Source organism: Dama dama, chromosome 26 (assembly GCF_033118175.1).
Source record: "Dama dama isolate Ldn47 chromosome 26, ASM3311817v1, whole genome shotgun sequence".
NCBI classification, from domain to species: Eukaryota; Metazoa; Chordata; class Mammalia; order Artiodactyla; family Cervidae; genus Dama; species Dama dama.
Genome location: NC_083706.1, coordinates 21,425,728 through 21,443,538, shown reverse-complemented (window position 1 = coordinate 21,443,538; position 17,811 = coordinate 21,425,728). Strand labels below are relative to the sequence as shown.

Here is a 17,811-nt window from a genome sequence, read left to right as displayed (position 1 = left end):
CTCAGATATACCTGATATCCAGCTGGTAGAATCCATCCCTAGTAAAGCTGCAAGCTTCTTTATTTGCAAACTACATTCATATATCATGTTCATCTATTTTTAGATATAGTCTTCATGTCATGGGTGGGAATGACTTTGTCTATGCCATACGGGGGATGGAGACAGTCTCCTTATGGAAGACTGGCTATGTAAGAATAATAACAAAGAATAATCACAACTGTTTATGAGTAGAAATGATAAATCTCTACTGGCAAGCCCAATCTATAGATAGTGTCATACGATATCAGTCTGACTTTACAGAGTAAATTAAATCAAACTTAGACCATTTTATGAACCTCATCCTCAAGTCCAGCAATATAGAAATGATAAAATAATGGAAAAATAGAAAATTTATCCCCAGAGATTCATATTGTAGAATTACTTGCCCTTAATGTTCGTTGTCTAGGGAATTCACAAGGTGACCAGCTAATCTCACATATGCTTGTACATTTGTTATTAGAGATATAACCCATGCCAAAGCCTTGGGTTAGCTATGTTTTAAACTGTTGATGGAGAAAGACTTCTACTCTATTCTCAGTAATTTGTTGTGATTTTACAGTATAGCTAAGTTATAATTTAACATTCACTAAGAATCTAAATACTAATCAACAAAAAAGGTGCAATTATCTGTGCACATGTGAGGAGGGGTATAAATATAGTTAAGATGATGTCTTTTCTTTAGGAAGGCATAGCAAATTCTAATGTATATATATAATATCATTGGTCAGAAAATAATACCATAATCATAGGCTGTGATAATGATCACATGCAAAATACTATTAGAGAAAAGAATTAATTCTTACTTAGGTGGGAATAAAGGAAGGCTTTGAAGAAGACAATGAACATGAGCTAAATTTTTAGGATTGGTTGAACTTCAGCAGACTGATGATGGAATGAGTGGTTGGCATGGCAGGGCTGAGAAGTGATGGCAAGGGAATGGAGCGAATGAGTACATGCTGAGTAAAGGGCAAAAAGGCCTGTAATAAGCTTCCTCTTGCCTGACTGCCACACGTTTTCAACTTTGTAAAAGAAAAGGAAGAAAATCTTTGGAACCATTTTTTTTTTTTTTTCTGTGTGATCCCAGCATTGCTTATGTGGATTGTCAAATAAGGGATGGGCTCATAAAAGGATATTAATGTGTCATTTTTATTGAGCAAAGTAGCATTACAGAACAGGTGATTTCAAAGGCACATGACTCTCTCATTACAGCCTTCAGGGGCAATGTTTGATCACTGAAAACAGGCTGCTTTGTTCCAGCTTTCTCTGATGTTTGGCATTATCCTGAATACATATGCTCTGACTTGGAAAGAATCAGTCTGTAAAGATTTAATAGATTTGAGATTTGCATATTGAAAATGTATGTCTTGTGGTTAAAAATGAAATGAAAACTATTTTTATATCTATATACACACAACACATTATTCAGACACACATCTCAGCAATTTTTTGAAGGCAATTAGGCATATTATAATGTGCTTGTTCTGAGATTATGAATGTTGGCTGTTTTTTAAATTAACCATTTTATATTTTCACTGAGGAAAAATGTATTTTAAGAGACATAATAATGATAACAATGTACAAGAACTCTTCAAGTTTTAGGAGTTTGTGATTTGCTGTATTTCCTGTCACCTATCATGGACATAACTTTCTAGAGTTGGGTATCACTGACTTCTCCCTTAATTAAAAATGAGTTCATAGCTTTCTTACTTAGAGAATATTGCAAGTCACAAAGAATTAAAGGCAAATATTAAAGATTAACATTCTCATGAGGTTCTTTTCCTTGCATGACTGAAAAAAAAAGGGGGGGAGGGTTTCTTTTTTTAAAAGAAGAGGGATGATTAGAAAGAGACCTGAAGTAGCAAAAGGTTTTTGTATGGTGACAAAAACTCACAATTTTCTCTTAGATTTTGACTTCTGTCCCCTGTGAGTTGATATGTAATCTCACATAAGCTTGTCTTTTAATTCTGAATTCCAGTGGAACCTTTGAAAAAGAGCTGGCGTTCCAAGTGAGTCAGTCTGCTGTACATTACATCTGCAATTAGACATTCATTGCGCTGAAATTAAGCCAAACAGACTTCTGCTGAAATGGGAAAGATCAAATTACATTCTATTTCATGTGACAAAAATCTCACCGTGTCACTTTGCTCTTTTAAATCCTTCCCTTTCCTAATCTCCACTGACACAGCCTCAGTGACGCTGAATGCTTCCTCTACCTGACGCCCTTCTCTCTGCTGAGTTTTGCTACAACCTCAGAACAGAGACTATTTCAGTTATACATTTGCTGTCTAGACCAGTGCTTTCCAGACCTTAATGTACTTATGAATCATCTGGGGATCTTGTTACAAATGCAGGTTCTGATTCAGCAGGTCTGGGGTCTGGCTAAGATCCTAACAAGCTCCCAGGTGATGCAGCAGTCCACACTTTGGATAGCAAGTGCCTAGATACGTATGACCTCTCATTAACTTGGTATTAGTTCCTGAACCCTGATAACTGAAAATGTAAATTCTCTGACTCTGAGGTTGCTTCAGACTAATTGTTTTGTTGTTGTTGTTTACTGGTAATTTTATAAACACACTGCGTGATCTGGATTCCCTCTAATTCTCCCATCTCCTTTCTTACCAGTTCCTACTTCTTACTTATATTTGAGACATAAAATATTATGTGAAGTTTCCAGAAAGTATCAGACTCTTTCACACTTCACTGCCTTTTCAAATACTATATCCTCTCCTGCCTTAACATCTTGTGAGGTTTCCTTTAAAACTCAGCTAGGCTGTTGTCTCCTCCATAATTCTTTCTCTAAGCTCTCTACCATGTAATTGCTTAGTTAAATGTTGCCAATTTACTCCCACAATGCCCTGTATTTTCTGTATTATAGCATTCTCATAATCTGCTGCAATTGTTTGCTTACTTGTCTCTTCTCTTCAAAACAGTGCTTCTATGGAGAAAACATATGTGTGGGACCTCTATTGCATGCATGGGTTCTCAGTTTCTTCAGCCATGTTTGACTCTTTGTGACCCTATGGACTGTAAGCCACTGTCTCCTCTGTCCATGGCATTATCCCAGCAAGAATACTGGAGTGGATTGCCATTTCTTCCTCCAGGGGATCTTTCTGACTCAGAGATCAAACCCACGTCTCCTGCAGCTCCTGCATTGACAAAGGAACTCTTTACCACTGAGCCACCTGGGAAGCCTCTATATCTCTAATTACAATGTCAATTAGATTACTGCCAATTAAATGCCAAATTAAATTACTGCCAATTACAATGTCTGACACATAGTAAGTGTTCATTAAAGATTGCTCAATCAGTGAGGAAGGGCGGTTGATGTGTTGGTAGATACACAGTAATATAATGCAGTATTTTTTTCATGAAGCTTAATATTAAATTGGGAGTAATAGAAACTAAAGTCATAAAAAGTTAAGTACAGGATGAGATAATACTGTAAAAGTAAAATGCTACTGTGAGATTAATTGCCAAATGAGAATCAGAAAATAACTATTCTGAGCTCACTGGAAGAAAATGTCACTGTGGATTTATTATTATTTAATGTCCCAGTGTGTTCCATGAGGGATTTGAGATGGCCAACAACACAACGTATTGAAGTTAATGAAAAGTAATGAACATATGTGTATGTAGTTAAGGGAATAGTGTGAGAAAAGAAGCAAGGTTTAGAAGTATACGAGGAGCGCATACACTAGCTTGCTTGCAAAAATGACCCTCACTTTTGGACCATAAGATTGGTGTGCTAGATTTCATTTCCACTCTGCCTGGAAGGCTGACTCCTGTGGAGTCAGCAGCTCACTGTCTTCTAGCTTCTGGCTGAACTGGGGTGCACTGGCTTATGATCCAATGGAGAAAGAGTGGGATCAGGACATTTATGTTCTTGTATTTCCTAGAACTGGCTGTGCCAGTGTGTAAATTGCCGCTTTGTTAAAAACCTCCTTGTTGTTGTTCAGTCGCCCAGTTTGTGTCTGACCCTTTGCCACCCCATGGACACAGCACACCAGGCCTCTCCGTCCCTCACCATCTCCCGAAGTTTGCCCAAGTTCATGTCCATTGCAACAGTGTCCATTGCCCAAGTTCATGTCTATTGCATCCATTGCACACATCAGTCATGCTGTGTAAGGCCACCCAAGAAGGACAGGGTCATAGTAGAGAGTTCCGACAAAACATGAGCCACTGGAGGAGGGAATGGCAGACCACCCCAGAATACTTGCTGTGAGAACCTCATGAATTGTATAAAACCTCCTTAAATCATTCTGATTTGCATATGTCCCCTGCTCCCTGTTGAGACTGATACAAACACAGAACTGTTTAAAGCTAGATTAAATGCCATTTCCTTCTGCAGAGGATCTTCTTGATCCAAGGATTGAATCTGGGTCTCCTGCATTGCAGGCAGATTCTTTACAGTTTGAGCTACAGGATAGACCTAGATTAAATGCTGGGCTTAATAGCTTTCATGATAACCATTAATGCTGTAAAAATGTTTTAGATACCTGCTATATCTGTGAGGAGGGGTCTCAGCAGAGAAAAATTCAGAAAACCAACCAACTAACCTAAAATTGTATGCTCTTATTGTTCGTATTTTAGTGTGGTAAAGAGGGTTTAAATCATATTGGAGGTAAGAAAATTGATATATTTAAAAATCCCAGAGTTCTGCAATGTTTATTTATATCAACCTCTAGTTTCCTGTTTTATTGTGAAGTGACAGTATCACAGAGATGTAGTTTGGGGGTTGTTTCCTTTTCATTGAGGGTAGGTTATCCAGAACTTTTGCTTCTCCTGTTTCCTGTTGCTCATCTTTAGTTTCACTGTTCAATGTTTTTCTACCAGGAGATATAAAAGAAAAATTAAAGAGATGAGAAATTCAGCATTGACGTCTATGGTAAAAGGTCTCTTAGGAAGGAGACTGAAATCCTGAACTAAAATAAAGTTTTTCAGTTTCTCTGGACTGGTCTGCCCCCTGTTGCCATCAGATATTGAGAACTGTTTTCAGCTTGTCAAAAACAAGAGAAAAAGTGGGCAAAATGTTATATTCATGATGATGAAAAGAACTAGGTATTTTAAATAGATGCATTGCTCTTAATATGAAGCCCAGGTATACAAATCCTCTGTCTTTGGAGGTTAGATGGTATTACAACCTTGTTTGCAGTATTAACTTAGATCATTATTGACTCATGTGGTTTCACTCTGTGACCTAGCAAAAAAAGATCATAAATTCCAGCAGGGGAAGACATGGCTGAGCTTGACCTTGGAAAGATGAGCTAAAGGTACTGAAGAAACCATAAATTCAATTTACAATAATAGCAAAAATAAGATTGCTTACACTTTGCCCAGTGGATGAAGTGAAAAATCTAATATTTTTCCTAGTACATGCTGTACATTTTGCCAAGCTTGATTAAATTCCTGTTTAGCAGATGTCTAAGAGAAGAACTGAATAAAAATGCTTCATATGAGACTTTTGATTCCTACTTTGGTCTTCATTATTGAATTCTCTTTTTCTTCTTCTTTTCAGGTTCTATTTATGAAATGTTTGGAGATGAATGCTGTTTGTCAACAGGGGAAGTGATTAAAATTACTGACCTCAAAATTAAGAAAATCATGGCTGAAATTTGTGAGCAGGTTGAAGGTTGTGTGTCTCCAAAATCGTTTGAACTGCCTATGAATTTTCCAGGTACAGTATTTTGCAACAATTTCTCATTTATAAAACTGTATTGTTAAATGTTATATAATTTCTATAACTGAAAACAATGAAAAAATGGTATTTTTTGTTTTATTCTAGGGTAGTGGGTGAAAAACTGGAGTCTTAAAGTTCAGTGATTTTTAAGGACTAATAGAAGGCAAATATTCTCACCTTTTCAGTAAACATATTTTACTTAGGAATTAATATTTTCTGCTATGAGATATTTGTGAGTTCAACTATATGCACCATTAGCTGTGCTAGGTAGTAGGAATGAAGAAATTAAAGATGTATTTTCATAATTTATATGGAAGGAATTAATCTTTCTTAATCATATTTGCACTCCTTATTCCTAACTCCCTGGATTACTGCTAACCTTCATTTGCTGGCCTCACTGACAAAGCTTGGCTGCTCTTCTTTGTCTAGTTAATGCCATCTTCAAAAATTGTCTCAGATATTATGTCTCCTAGGAAACTTTTGCTGACTTTATAATTCAATCTAGATATCACTCTTTTATGTTACCATAGTATCTTGGGCACCATACTATACACCTTATTGGATAGTAATTAGTGATTTCTTTATTTGTCTTATTCTTTAGAACAGAGTTGGCAGGTTTTTTTTATAAAGGACCAGGAGGTAAATATTTAAGACTTCACTTGCCAAATGGTCTTCATAACAACTACCCCACTCTGATGTTGTTACATGAAAGTCGCTATAGACACTACTTGAACCAGTGAACGTGGTTGTGGTTCCATAGAAATTTATTTCAAAATCAGGGGGTTGGCAGATTTTGACCTGTGAACTATAGTTTGGTAAACTCTGCCTGAGAAAAAAACCCATACAGGAGACATCAGAGACATAGGTTTGATCCCTGGGTTGGGAAGACCCCTGGAGGAGGTCATGGCAAAACACTCCAGTATTCTTGCCTGGAGAATCCCCTGGACAGAGAAGCCTGGCGGACTACCGTCCATAGGGTCTCAGAGCTGGACACAACTGAAAAGACTTGGCATGCATGCACGCAATGTGGCAGTGAGGTGTGGCAGGGGTGGAAACGTTCACTAGTCCTGTGATTATGTTATAGTATTTTTGTGAACTTGTGCCTCTGAATTGTGAACTTCAGAGTGCTTCTTGGTCCTGTTCCCCGCATCCTTAGTTGGGGCAGTATGGCTAGAGTGGGTTGGAGTTGGGTATTTCCCTTCTCCGTCGTGGAGGACCAGTGCAGGCCAAAGCTGGGTATTTCCCTTTCCCCAAGTGGAAAGGCGAGAGTGGGCTTTGTTGTGTATTTTCCCGAAGTGGAAGGCTAGAGTGGGTGTTAGCTGTGTATTTTCATCCCTCTGAGTCAATGAGTCTTGATAAAGCACTGATTAAGAACAGAATACTCTGGCCTGTTTCAAAATGGGTTTTTCTACCTTCCCTCTATGAGAAGCACGAGGGGATTTTTCTTTGATGAACACTGTGAGAGCTAGGTTGAGTTTTTGGTGGTAGAACTTAAAAAACTGTGGTCCCTCCCTATGACTAGATCTCCCTTGAGGTTTTTTACTGTCACACTTGTCCACGTTAAGCCTCCAGCAATTTGTTGATTGCAGTTCAGATTTGTCTACGCTGGTACTGGCTTTTGCAGCAGCTTCTTCTCCAGTAAATTATGATTCTTGGTACCTCCCTGTCTGTCCCTCCAGTTTTGGAGGCAGTATTTTGTCCTCTGATCTCACTTCTCTGATGTACCTAAGAACAATCATTGATTTTTTCAGTTTGTTCAGATTTCACTTTTCTTTAGGACAGAGGGATATCTTCCAAATTCCTTGTATGCCAGACTAGAAACAAGAAGTCTGGTGCTTTTTAAAAAATATCTAAATATATGTGGGTATATTTAGTGATTTTTTTCAGTATTAGTCTGAGGATTACAATTAATGTCTCAATTTTTAGCAATCTAGTCTGGATTAGCCAATCTAATTTCAATGGTATAAAAAATTTGGCTCCCATATAGATCTGTTTCTTACTCCTTGGTTCAGTTCAGTTCAGTTCAGTCGCTCAGTCGTGTCTGACTCTTTGTGACCCCGTGAACTGAAGCACGCCAGGCCTCCCTGTCCATCACCAACTCCCAGAGTTTACCCAAACTCATGTCCATTGAGTCAGTGATGCCATCTAACCATCTTATCCTCTGTTGTACCCTTCTCCTTCCACCTTCAATCTTTCCCAGCATCAGGGTCTTTTCAAATGAGTCACCTCTTTGCATGAGATGGCCAAAGTATTGCAGTTTCAGCTGCAACATCAGTCCTTCCAATGAACATCCAGGACTGATTTCCTTTAGGATGGACTGGTTGGATCTCCTTGCAGTCCAAGGGACTCTCAAGAGTCTTCTCCAACACCACAGTTCAAAAGCATCAGTTCTTTGGTGCTCAGCTTTCTTCAGAGTCCAACTCTCACATCCATACATGACCACTGAAAAACCATAGCCTTCACTAGACAGACCTTTGTGGACAAAGCAATGTCTCTGCTTTTCAATATGCTGTCTAGGTTGGTCATAACTTTCCTTCCAAGGAGCAAGAGTCTTTTAATTTCATGGCTGCAATCACCATCTGTGGTGATTTTGGAGCCCCCCCAAAATAAAGTCAACCACTGTTTCCCCATCTATTTGCCATAAAGTGATGGGACCAGATGCCATGATCTTAGTTTTCTGAATGTTAAGCTTTAAGTCAACTTTTTCACTCTCCTCTTTTACTTTCATCAAGAGGTTCTTTAGTTCTTCTTCACTTTCTGCTATAAGGATGGTGTCATCTGCATATCTGAGGTTATTGATATTTCTCTTGGCAATCTTGATTCCAGCTTGTGCTTCTTCCAGCCCAGAGTTTCTCATGATGTACTCTGCATATTGGGTTTTTATTATTATAAAAATCACACCTATATACATTGTGTGCCCATCAGGACAGATCTGTAACTTTTTTATGCAGCCTTTTTTTAAAAAAAAATAAGCTAGGAGGAAAATGAAAGCAAAGCATACATTTAAATGTCTTTTACTTTCGTAGTTACCTTTATTGATAACTCTTATTTCGTCACATACAATAGAGTCACTGATTTGTATCCTCTCATGTTAGCCTAAAGGACCCCCTTGAGTGTTTTCTTCTTTGGAAGGTTTGGTAGTGATGAATTCTCTCAATGTTTGTTTATCTGGAAATGTCTTAATAGTTTCTTTATTTTTACAGGATTTTTTTTTTTCTGGACAGAGAATTTTTGGTTGATAGTCCTTTTCTTTCAGCACTTTAAGTATGTCATCCCAGTGGTTTCTGTCCTCCATGGTTTCTAGCAGAAATTAGCTTTTAATCTTATGAGATACTCTTGTACATGATGAATCTTTTCTTTTCTCCTCCCCCCCCCCACCTCAAATTCTCTATGTGTTTTTACTTTTCAACAGTTTACTTATGATGTGTCTAGCCATGGATCTCTGAGTTTATTCTGCCTGGAGTATGTTGAGCTTCTTAAGTGTGTAGATTAATGTTTTTCATCAAATTTTGGAAGTTTTTGCCATTATTTCCTCAAATATTATTTCTACACTTTTTTCTCTTTCTTCTGAGGTATTCATTCTTCACATATTGATAGGCTTGATGGTGTCTCACAGGTCTTTGAAGCTCTGTTTGTTTTCTTCATACTTTTTGTTTCTTAGAATGGATAATCTCAGTTTACCTACTTTCGAATTTGACTTATATTCTCTATTTGCTAAGACTTGATTTCATACTTCCTTTTCATCCTATAGACACAGTTTCTTTTGGTTCTTTGAATATATTTAACATAGCTGTTTGAATTCTTTCTCTAGGAATTCTAGTGTCTAGGCTTCCTCAGAAACAGCTTCTGTTGATTGAATTTTTCCCCTTGCTTATGAGCCAGACACTTGTTCTTTTGCCTGTCTTGCAATTTAATGTCTAATATTGCATATTTTCAACAATACAATGTATCAACTCTAGAAGTTGGATTCTCTTCCCTCCTCAGGGCTTCTTATTGCTGATTATTTAGTGATTCTTCTGAATTAAGTCTGTAAAGTTTACATTCTTTGTTACATACAGCCATTGAAATCTCCGCTATAGAAGTCATTGCTTGCTGGGCAATGAAAGTCTGAACAGAGATTTCCTTAAACAACTGGAACCAAGATGTTTCCCAGTCTTTGAAGAGATTCTGTGTTCATTTGGAGCTTGCCTTCAAACACTCAACCAAGCAGTTGAAAACTCTTGCTTAGCTTTTATTTCCTGCTCACATAAAGCTTCAAAGTCAACCAGAATTGAGAGTTTATGAACTTGTCAGGTCTTTCTTGAGCATGCACATAGTTTTGGGCATGTGCAAGGTCACATACATTTATGTGGTCCTCTAGATTTCCAGCAATGTGTTGGAACTTCTCAGTGTCCTTATGGACACCTCATTCCTGAGCTTTTCATTTTAGGCTTTTTGTTTAACCTTCCCCCTCCCCAACTGTTACACCCCACAGAAATTAAATAATTGCCTTTCATTGTTTTTGACAAATGCCCTGAGAAAAAGTCTCTCCCCCTTCAATGAACTCAAAATAGACCAAATAGAGACAGCATTACAAACAGAAGCTTCCCCAGAGTCACCAGACATGTCAAATAATGAGTTTTTTTGAGAATGAGCTTTGAAGGAACTCCAGCTTCTGCCCCATCTTATAACTGCTGGCTTTGCTATGATCATAGGCTGTTGGTTTTCAAGCTACCATGAAGTTGAAGAGGGTAGAAAGAGTGGGAATACAAGCAAGTTAAAATGCCACAAAGTTTGCTGTTCTTAAAAAGATTCAGCTCGTAATATTTTTCCATTAATAAATTTTCTCCAGATTGCTGTAATTCTTTGGTTAATTTCCAGAGTTCTGAAAAAATTAATCCTGGTGATTTTTAAAAACCAGTTTCTCTATTGCTTTTATGGAGGAAACAATTTTCAAAGACCCTTATTCCACCATCTCTTTGACATCATCTACTCTTCTGTATTGAAGTAAAGTATACAAATGTAGATTCTTAATTTCTGGTTGATAATCCAAAAGTTTTGATGAAGATGACCATAGCTTTGACAATGGTATGCATGGTACCCTTTCTTTGCAAATAAAGATGCTCTACTGAAGAAAGATATACAGCTTTTAATCAGTAAATATAGCTGTATAGATGCAACTCCAGCAAATGAAAGCTCAAGCAACAATTAAGAAAGAAAAGCTCTGTAGTCAGTTGGCAAGGACTCTTTAAGGGAATGAACTGGAAGCTGATTTTTTGCTAAACGGGAGTGGGAAATTAAGCTTGCAATATACATAGCTGATTGCATCATATATTTTAATATTATGTTTCTAGATATATCTATTATGTTACCTTAAAAATCTTCAATATAGTGAAAGAAATAAAAAGCAATCACTTCAATTGTTTATGGAAATAAACATCTTGTATTAGAAGCATAATTTGTTATTTTAGAAGACAGCCCACTTGGTTAAGTTGTTTTATGAGCTAGAAAACATACCATTCTTGCCAAATACAACAAAAATATATTCTGATATTTGGCAGTTGATTGCATTCTCCACATAGATCAGTAAATCATGTAATGTTTGGGTTATAGTAAAGTTCCAAATTTCTGGATTACTTCTTGGAAATATTTGTTTCTCCTTCATAGTGTTATTAAGCATGTATAATAAATGCTTTCTCTTTAGACATAAGAAGTATCCTAAGTTTCAGCATACGTTTTTTGTTTTTTTTTTTTCAGATGGACAAAGTTTATTTCCAAGCAGCAAACTTACATAATATCTCTAAACCATATGTTCAAGAAAGGCTGTGGTTGAATCTGTAAAATCACCATAAAATTACATGGTTAGATTGAAGACATTTTTCTGTTTGAATTTTTAGATCATATTTTACGAATTTTATAATTGTGGAGGAATACTATTGTGGAGGTGTGTGGGAAGTGTGGTAGTAGAACTTAGGTATGGAACATTGCCTACTACCCTACAGTCTATCCTGCCCACATCACAGTCTCAGAATCCTAATGATGTGTCAGACACTGTTCTAAATTCTTATACATGTAAAACTCCTCTAAACACTTTTATGTATATATGGATTACTAATTGAATTCACATTTTACATATGAGAAAACAGTTACAGAAAGGCCAAGTAACTTGCTCAAGATCACATAGTTACGTAAGTGGTTATGTTAAATCTACCTTGGTGGTGGTGGTTTATTGCTAGGTCATAACTGACTCTTGTGACCCCATGGACGGAAGCCCGCCAGGCTCCTCTGATTTCCCAGGCAAGAATACTGGAGTGGGTTGCCTTTTCCTTCTCCAGGGGGTCGTCCTGACCCAGGAATTGAACCTGTGTCTTCTGCATTGCAGGGGGTCTCCTTCACTGCAGGCGGATTGTTTATCGCTGAGCCACTAGGGAAGCCCCTAAATCTACACCAGCACTGTCCAATAGACATTTAATATGCTTATTCTTGTTTATTCATCAAACATTTATGTGGCTATCCCAGAAAACTTCATTTCTTCTACTCGTGGGTTTCTCCTGAGTGATCTAAGCAAGCCCCAAATGGAAATCATAGTCTTCTATAACCTAATCTCCGAAGTGACACACCATCACTTCTGCTATATTTTTTGATCACACAGGCGAATGCTGGTGATCTGGGAGGGGACTGCACAAAGAAGTGACAACCAGGATGTAAGGCAGGAATCACTGGGACCTATCTTGGAGGTTACCAAACACAGATACTCTTAAAAGTTAAAAAAAAGTGAATTAATTTTACAAATATATTTTATTTAAAACTATGTGTCTAAAATATTGGGGCATCCCTGGTGGCTCAGACGGTAAAGAATCTGCCTGCAATGCAGGAGTCTTGGGTTCAATCCCTGGGTCAGGAAGATGCCCCAGAGAAGGGAATGGCTATCCACTCCAGTATTCTTGCCTGGAGAATTCCATGGACAGAAGAGCCTGGCAGGCTGCAGTCTGTGGGGTCACAAAGAGTTGGACATGGCTGAGTGACTACTACACTTTCACTTTCATCTAAAATAATATTCTTTTAATATCTAATCAGTATAAAATTATTGAGATATTTCATATTACTTTCACGTCAAGCATGTATTTTTAATGTGTTATAACCCAGCATGTATTTTCCACTTACAGCACATATCAAGTCTGGCCATACAAATTTCAAGTGGCCATATTTCAAATGCTCAGTGCAGAGCTTCAGCTGTGGTACTGTATTGGAGAGCTGCAGGATAGATCCAAACCATTCCAGAGTCTGTGCTCGGGGGCACTTCTTTCTTAATCATAGAAAAGAGTAAGGTGGTCTTTTTGTCAGCCAGCATCAGTGTTATAATGAGGATCCACAAACAAAATAAAAAATTAAGAAAACACAAAAAAGAACAAAAATTAAACAAAAAATTATGAGGATCGACAAATCCCCCAGATATGTGGCATTCTTTCTAACTTTTCTGTTATATGCAGTAAGCTTTGTAAGGTTAAATCTCAATTAATGCTACTCCTAAATAACATAAAATAGGAATTTTTAAATGAATGTTAGAAAATTTATTAACTATAATATTTCTTTCATATGTTTAATGGACCTGAGTCATGCTTTAAAGACAAACTTTAGGCAGTGCTTCCTATGTAAATTAATTGCTACCAGATAAGTGGATAAATGGATTTCATTTGTCAAGAGGTCAAGCCATCTTTAAGTTACCTTGTAGCTGCCAAGCTAACTTGCTACACTTCATAAATTGGATCAGTCATGAAACAATAAGCCCGTATGAATGCCGCAGTTAATTTCTCATGGCACAGCTGATGGCTTGAGCATCATGCGTTAGTGGTTCCCCTTGAGTCCCATCTCCCACGGAGAAGATGGGACTGAGCCAGGTGGATGTCTAATGCACAGTGGAGGAACAGTGAGTTCAGGGAATCTCCAAAGTGTAATGGGTGCTTACCAACCTGCCATTCTTTGCCTTTGAAGAAAACATTGCCTTTATTACCTGGAATGTAAGAAAATCTCTTGGGAAAGAGGAGGGAGACTTTACGATTCTAGAATGTCTCTCAGGAGGGAGATACTCTCTACTATTTCCATACTGGTCAGGAAGCAAATCTTTTACCTCCAGTTTTAAGACATGTGAAATGCTATGGAGAATTATCTTCCAACATATCTATATCACTTAACAGTAAAACTCTTTCCAAAATCATTTTAATTATAAATATGAAAAGTGTAGGAAAGTAGTAATAATCAGTGACAAAATTGGATGAATAATAGAAGTATTTCTTCAAGAAACTGATTAAGGTTAAATGATTAAAATTTATGAAACTTGCTCCTTTATGCATGGACGTTAAAACACCTAATACATGAACATTTTTCAAAATGAATTTCTCATTGTTTTATTTGGGAAAATATATACTTAATTGATAGAAAATGTAACGTTACATTCAGTGGTGATTTATTATGTTTCATGTACCATTAGAATGATTAAATCTTTTATGTTAGCTATTTTATGATTGTAGCTATCATTTTTTACTATACTATCAGTTTATAAAGGGACCTGATAGGAAAATTGTGTGAAAATATTTAAAATATATTTAATAGCTTTATAATACATGAATAACATTTTGTCTTCATTTTTTAAATGACTTACATTAAAAGAAGCAATCTATAGAGCAGAATTTGCTGTTATTTTTACATCTGGATGTTGTGATGACACATGATTCAGAAAAGCCCTAAGTAGGGCTCCCCGATTTCTGGATTATTTTCTATTCCAGGAATCATGGGCCATTCTTCCAGGTTTTCTGGGTCAACTTCTCTTAAGGCATTTCTTCCCCACTGTGCTCACTTAAGCAAAAGAGGTTAATCTCTGTCTCTTATACAAAATATTTTCCTAGACTGGTCAGGAAAGGAATATTCTTCTTATACCACACAAGAAAATGTGAAGTCGTCTAAATGCACAAAAATTCAGAATTTTACAATAATTTTTAGCTCCATTTTTTTTTTTTTTTGCCTGTGTTTTCTATTCTGTAGTGCATGATCAGATTTCTTTTCCTCATCTTTGGTTTTGAATAACTAAGATATATATTATCTGAAAGACAAATAGACCAGCAGTTCTAGCTCACAATGTTCTCTTTGCCCAGCTGTGTACCTCTTAGAATTAGACTGGAATTCTATCAAAAAGATGATTTTAAAATAGACTCTTTTACACTTGGCACTATTCTATAAGTTCTCATATTATTAATTTTGTAAGCACTTCTGCTAAAAATCTATGTCATCACTTTTTACTCTTACCACCTCCTTCTTTTTCATGAACAATTCCTTCAAAGCTCTTTATGGTGTTGCCTCAGCAGTACCAGCGTGGACTCTCATGAGAGGAACCAGACTGTCCACCCAAACTGTCTACTCAGGCCTTCATTTCTTGAGGTGGATATTGCTAAAGAACATTGCTGTATTTATATTTAGTTATATATCAGAGATTTAGAGTTTCTGCCATTGGATGAAAAGATTTTTAATAGGCTTTATTTTTTAGAGCAATTTTAGGTTTTCATAACACATTTGACATGAAGTACAGAGCTGTCCCATATACACCCTACCTCTGCATAGACCTAGCCTCCGCGATTTTAACATCTCCTCCCAGAGCGGTGCACTGGTTATGATGGGCACATCAGACTTGACACATGATGATCTCTGACGTTTCTGGTTTACACTGTGCTTTACTCTCGGTGCTGTGTGTCCCATGGGCTTAAACAAATGATATGTATTCACCATTATGGGATCATATTAGAGTATTTTCACTGCCCAACAATCCTCTGTGTCTGGTCTCTTCATCTTCTCTTCCCCAAAATCTCTGGCAACCATTGGTCTTTTTGCTGTTTCTATGTGTTCTGTCTGCTCAGTCACTCAGTCATGTCCTACTCTTTGCAACGCCATGGACCATGGCCCACCAGGATCATCTATCCATGGAATTTTCCAGGCAAGAATACTGGAGTGGGTTGCCATTTCCTACTCCAGGCAATCTTCCCAACCCAGGGATTGAACTCACATCTTTTGCATCTCCTGCATTGGCAGGTGGATTCTTTACCATTGCACAACCTGGGAACCCCAAATGGAAATAAAAAAAAGGAATGGTGTGTGTGTGTGTGTGTGTCTGTGTGTGTGTGTGGGTCGATTCTGTGACCTCATGGACTGTGACCTGCGAGGCTCTTCTGTCCATGAGATTTCCCAGGCAAGAATAATGGAGTGGGCTGCCGTTTCCTACTCCAAGAGATCTTCCCAACCCAGAGATTGAACCCACTACTCCTGTGTCTCCTGCATTGGCAGGCAGATTCTTCACCATTACACTGTATCCATAGTTTTGCCTTTTCCAAAATATCATACAGTTGAAATAATAGGCTGTGTAGTCTTTTCAGATTGGCTTCTTTCACTTAGTAATATGCATTTGAGGTTCCTCTATGTCTTTTCATGTCTTTATAGCTCATTTCTCTTTAGCACTGAATAATATTACATTGTCTGATTGTACCATAGTTTATTTATCCATTCACTTATTGAAGGACATCTTAGATGCTTTTAAGTTTTGACAACCATAAGTAAAGCTGCTATAAATGTCATGAGGGTTTTTGTAGGAACATAAGGAATACAACTTTTTAAAGTTATAAAATGTATTGATTTCTTCTAACTTTGCACATGCCACATATATCTTGTAGAAAATTAAAAAAATGGAAGAAAATGCAAAGAAGTAAATGTAGAAAATGGAAGAAAATTCAGGGAGCTATAGTCTCATCACTAGAGCTATTTAGCATTAATATTTAGTGCATTCCCTTCCATTGTTTTCAAGTGCATTGTACACCTACACAGGTATAGGCACATGTTTTCATATGAAAAATAAACATATTTATGAGGACTTGCCAATGTCATTAAATATCCTTCAAAACATGATTTTTATTTTCTGTATAATGGTCCATTATGTGGCTATACCATAATAAATCCATTCCAAACATGATCATTTATGCAATTTCATTAGAACAGTCTTCTAGCTAAAGTTTTGTCTGCACTTCTGATTATTATGATCATTTCATATACATAAAATTATGACTTCAAAAGTAAAAATGTTTTTAAAGTTTTGATGCCTATTGCCAAATCACATTCAATAAAACTTCTGCCAATTACATTCTACTAGAAACTAATAAGAGGCCCAGTCTGACTGCTTTTTTGAAGTAGGGGAGTTGGTCTGTTACACTTAGCTTTTGATGATGAGGTTAATTTACATCTTTTTTCTAACATACTCTGTGCCTTTTTGCAGTACTTTATTGGGAAGATAGAGACAGTCATGTCTAGGATGCTAGACAATCGACGTTTAAATCCCTGTCAATCAGATATAAACCATATGGAACTCCAGTTTGTTTATCTGCACTATCTAAAGTGATCATCAACAGCAAATCCAGTCTCTCTGATCTCTTCAGCAAGTTACTGTCAGGGCCAAACTCTGAACAGTCTGAACTAGTTCCAAAGGTATTAAACCTTGCCAGATAATCCAGTGCTCTAACGAGGCTCATCCCCAAAACTGCTCATGAGCTCTTGCTGACCAGGTACCAGGTCAGATCTTTTGTATGAGGTTCAGGAAAATTTTTCAGAATCAATCCAGTGGGAATTATGGTGGGATTCCCAACTGAAGAGCCAGTGCCGATTTCAGGTAGGATTTTCAAATTTATGTTATTCGAGTCAGTTTTTTGGTTGCCTACTAATATGGGATCAAAAGGATGTGCTTAGGAACAAAATATTGCTTTATACATGCCGGTGAATTTAGGAAAAAAGTTTGGTTTTCTTTATTGTGCAAATCAAGTCTATTTAAATCATAAGCTCTGAAATCTATTTAGAACTTACGGTTACATTGGAAAACTATATCTCTTCCTAATTTGAATTTAATGTAAACTGATTTTTAATTGTTTTGTATAACCATGGATAGCAGATTTTTTTGAACACTGCATGGTAAAAATCAGCAAATATGTCAGACAAAGCACAGCATTAAAGGAAACACCACAGCATATGTTGACAGTTATAGAAGAATTGCTGCTGTTTTCACCCTTCACACCAGAATAATTTTTTCAATA

The 17,811-nt window shown here is 37.0% G+C and overlaps 1 protein-coding gene across 3 annotated transcripts in view; it reads left to right on the top strand.

Moving 5' to 3' along the window:
* The window catches only part of THEMIS (thymocyte selection associated), a 190,898-nt gene that overhangs the window by 31,336 nt on the left and 141,751 nt on the right, over positions 1 to 17,811 (top strand). For all 3 annotated transcript variants that reach the window (XM_061130151.1, XM_061130152.1, XM_061130153.1), the window contains exon 2: positions 5,555 to 5,713. In XM_061130151.1, the coding sequence (XP_060986134.1) occupies positions 5,555 to 5,713 (159 nt within the window). The remainder of the gene's footprint in view (positions 1 to 5,554; positions 5,714 to 17,811) is intronic.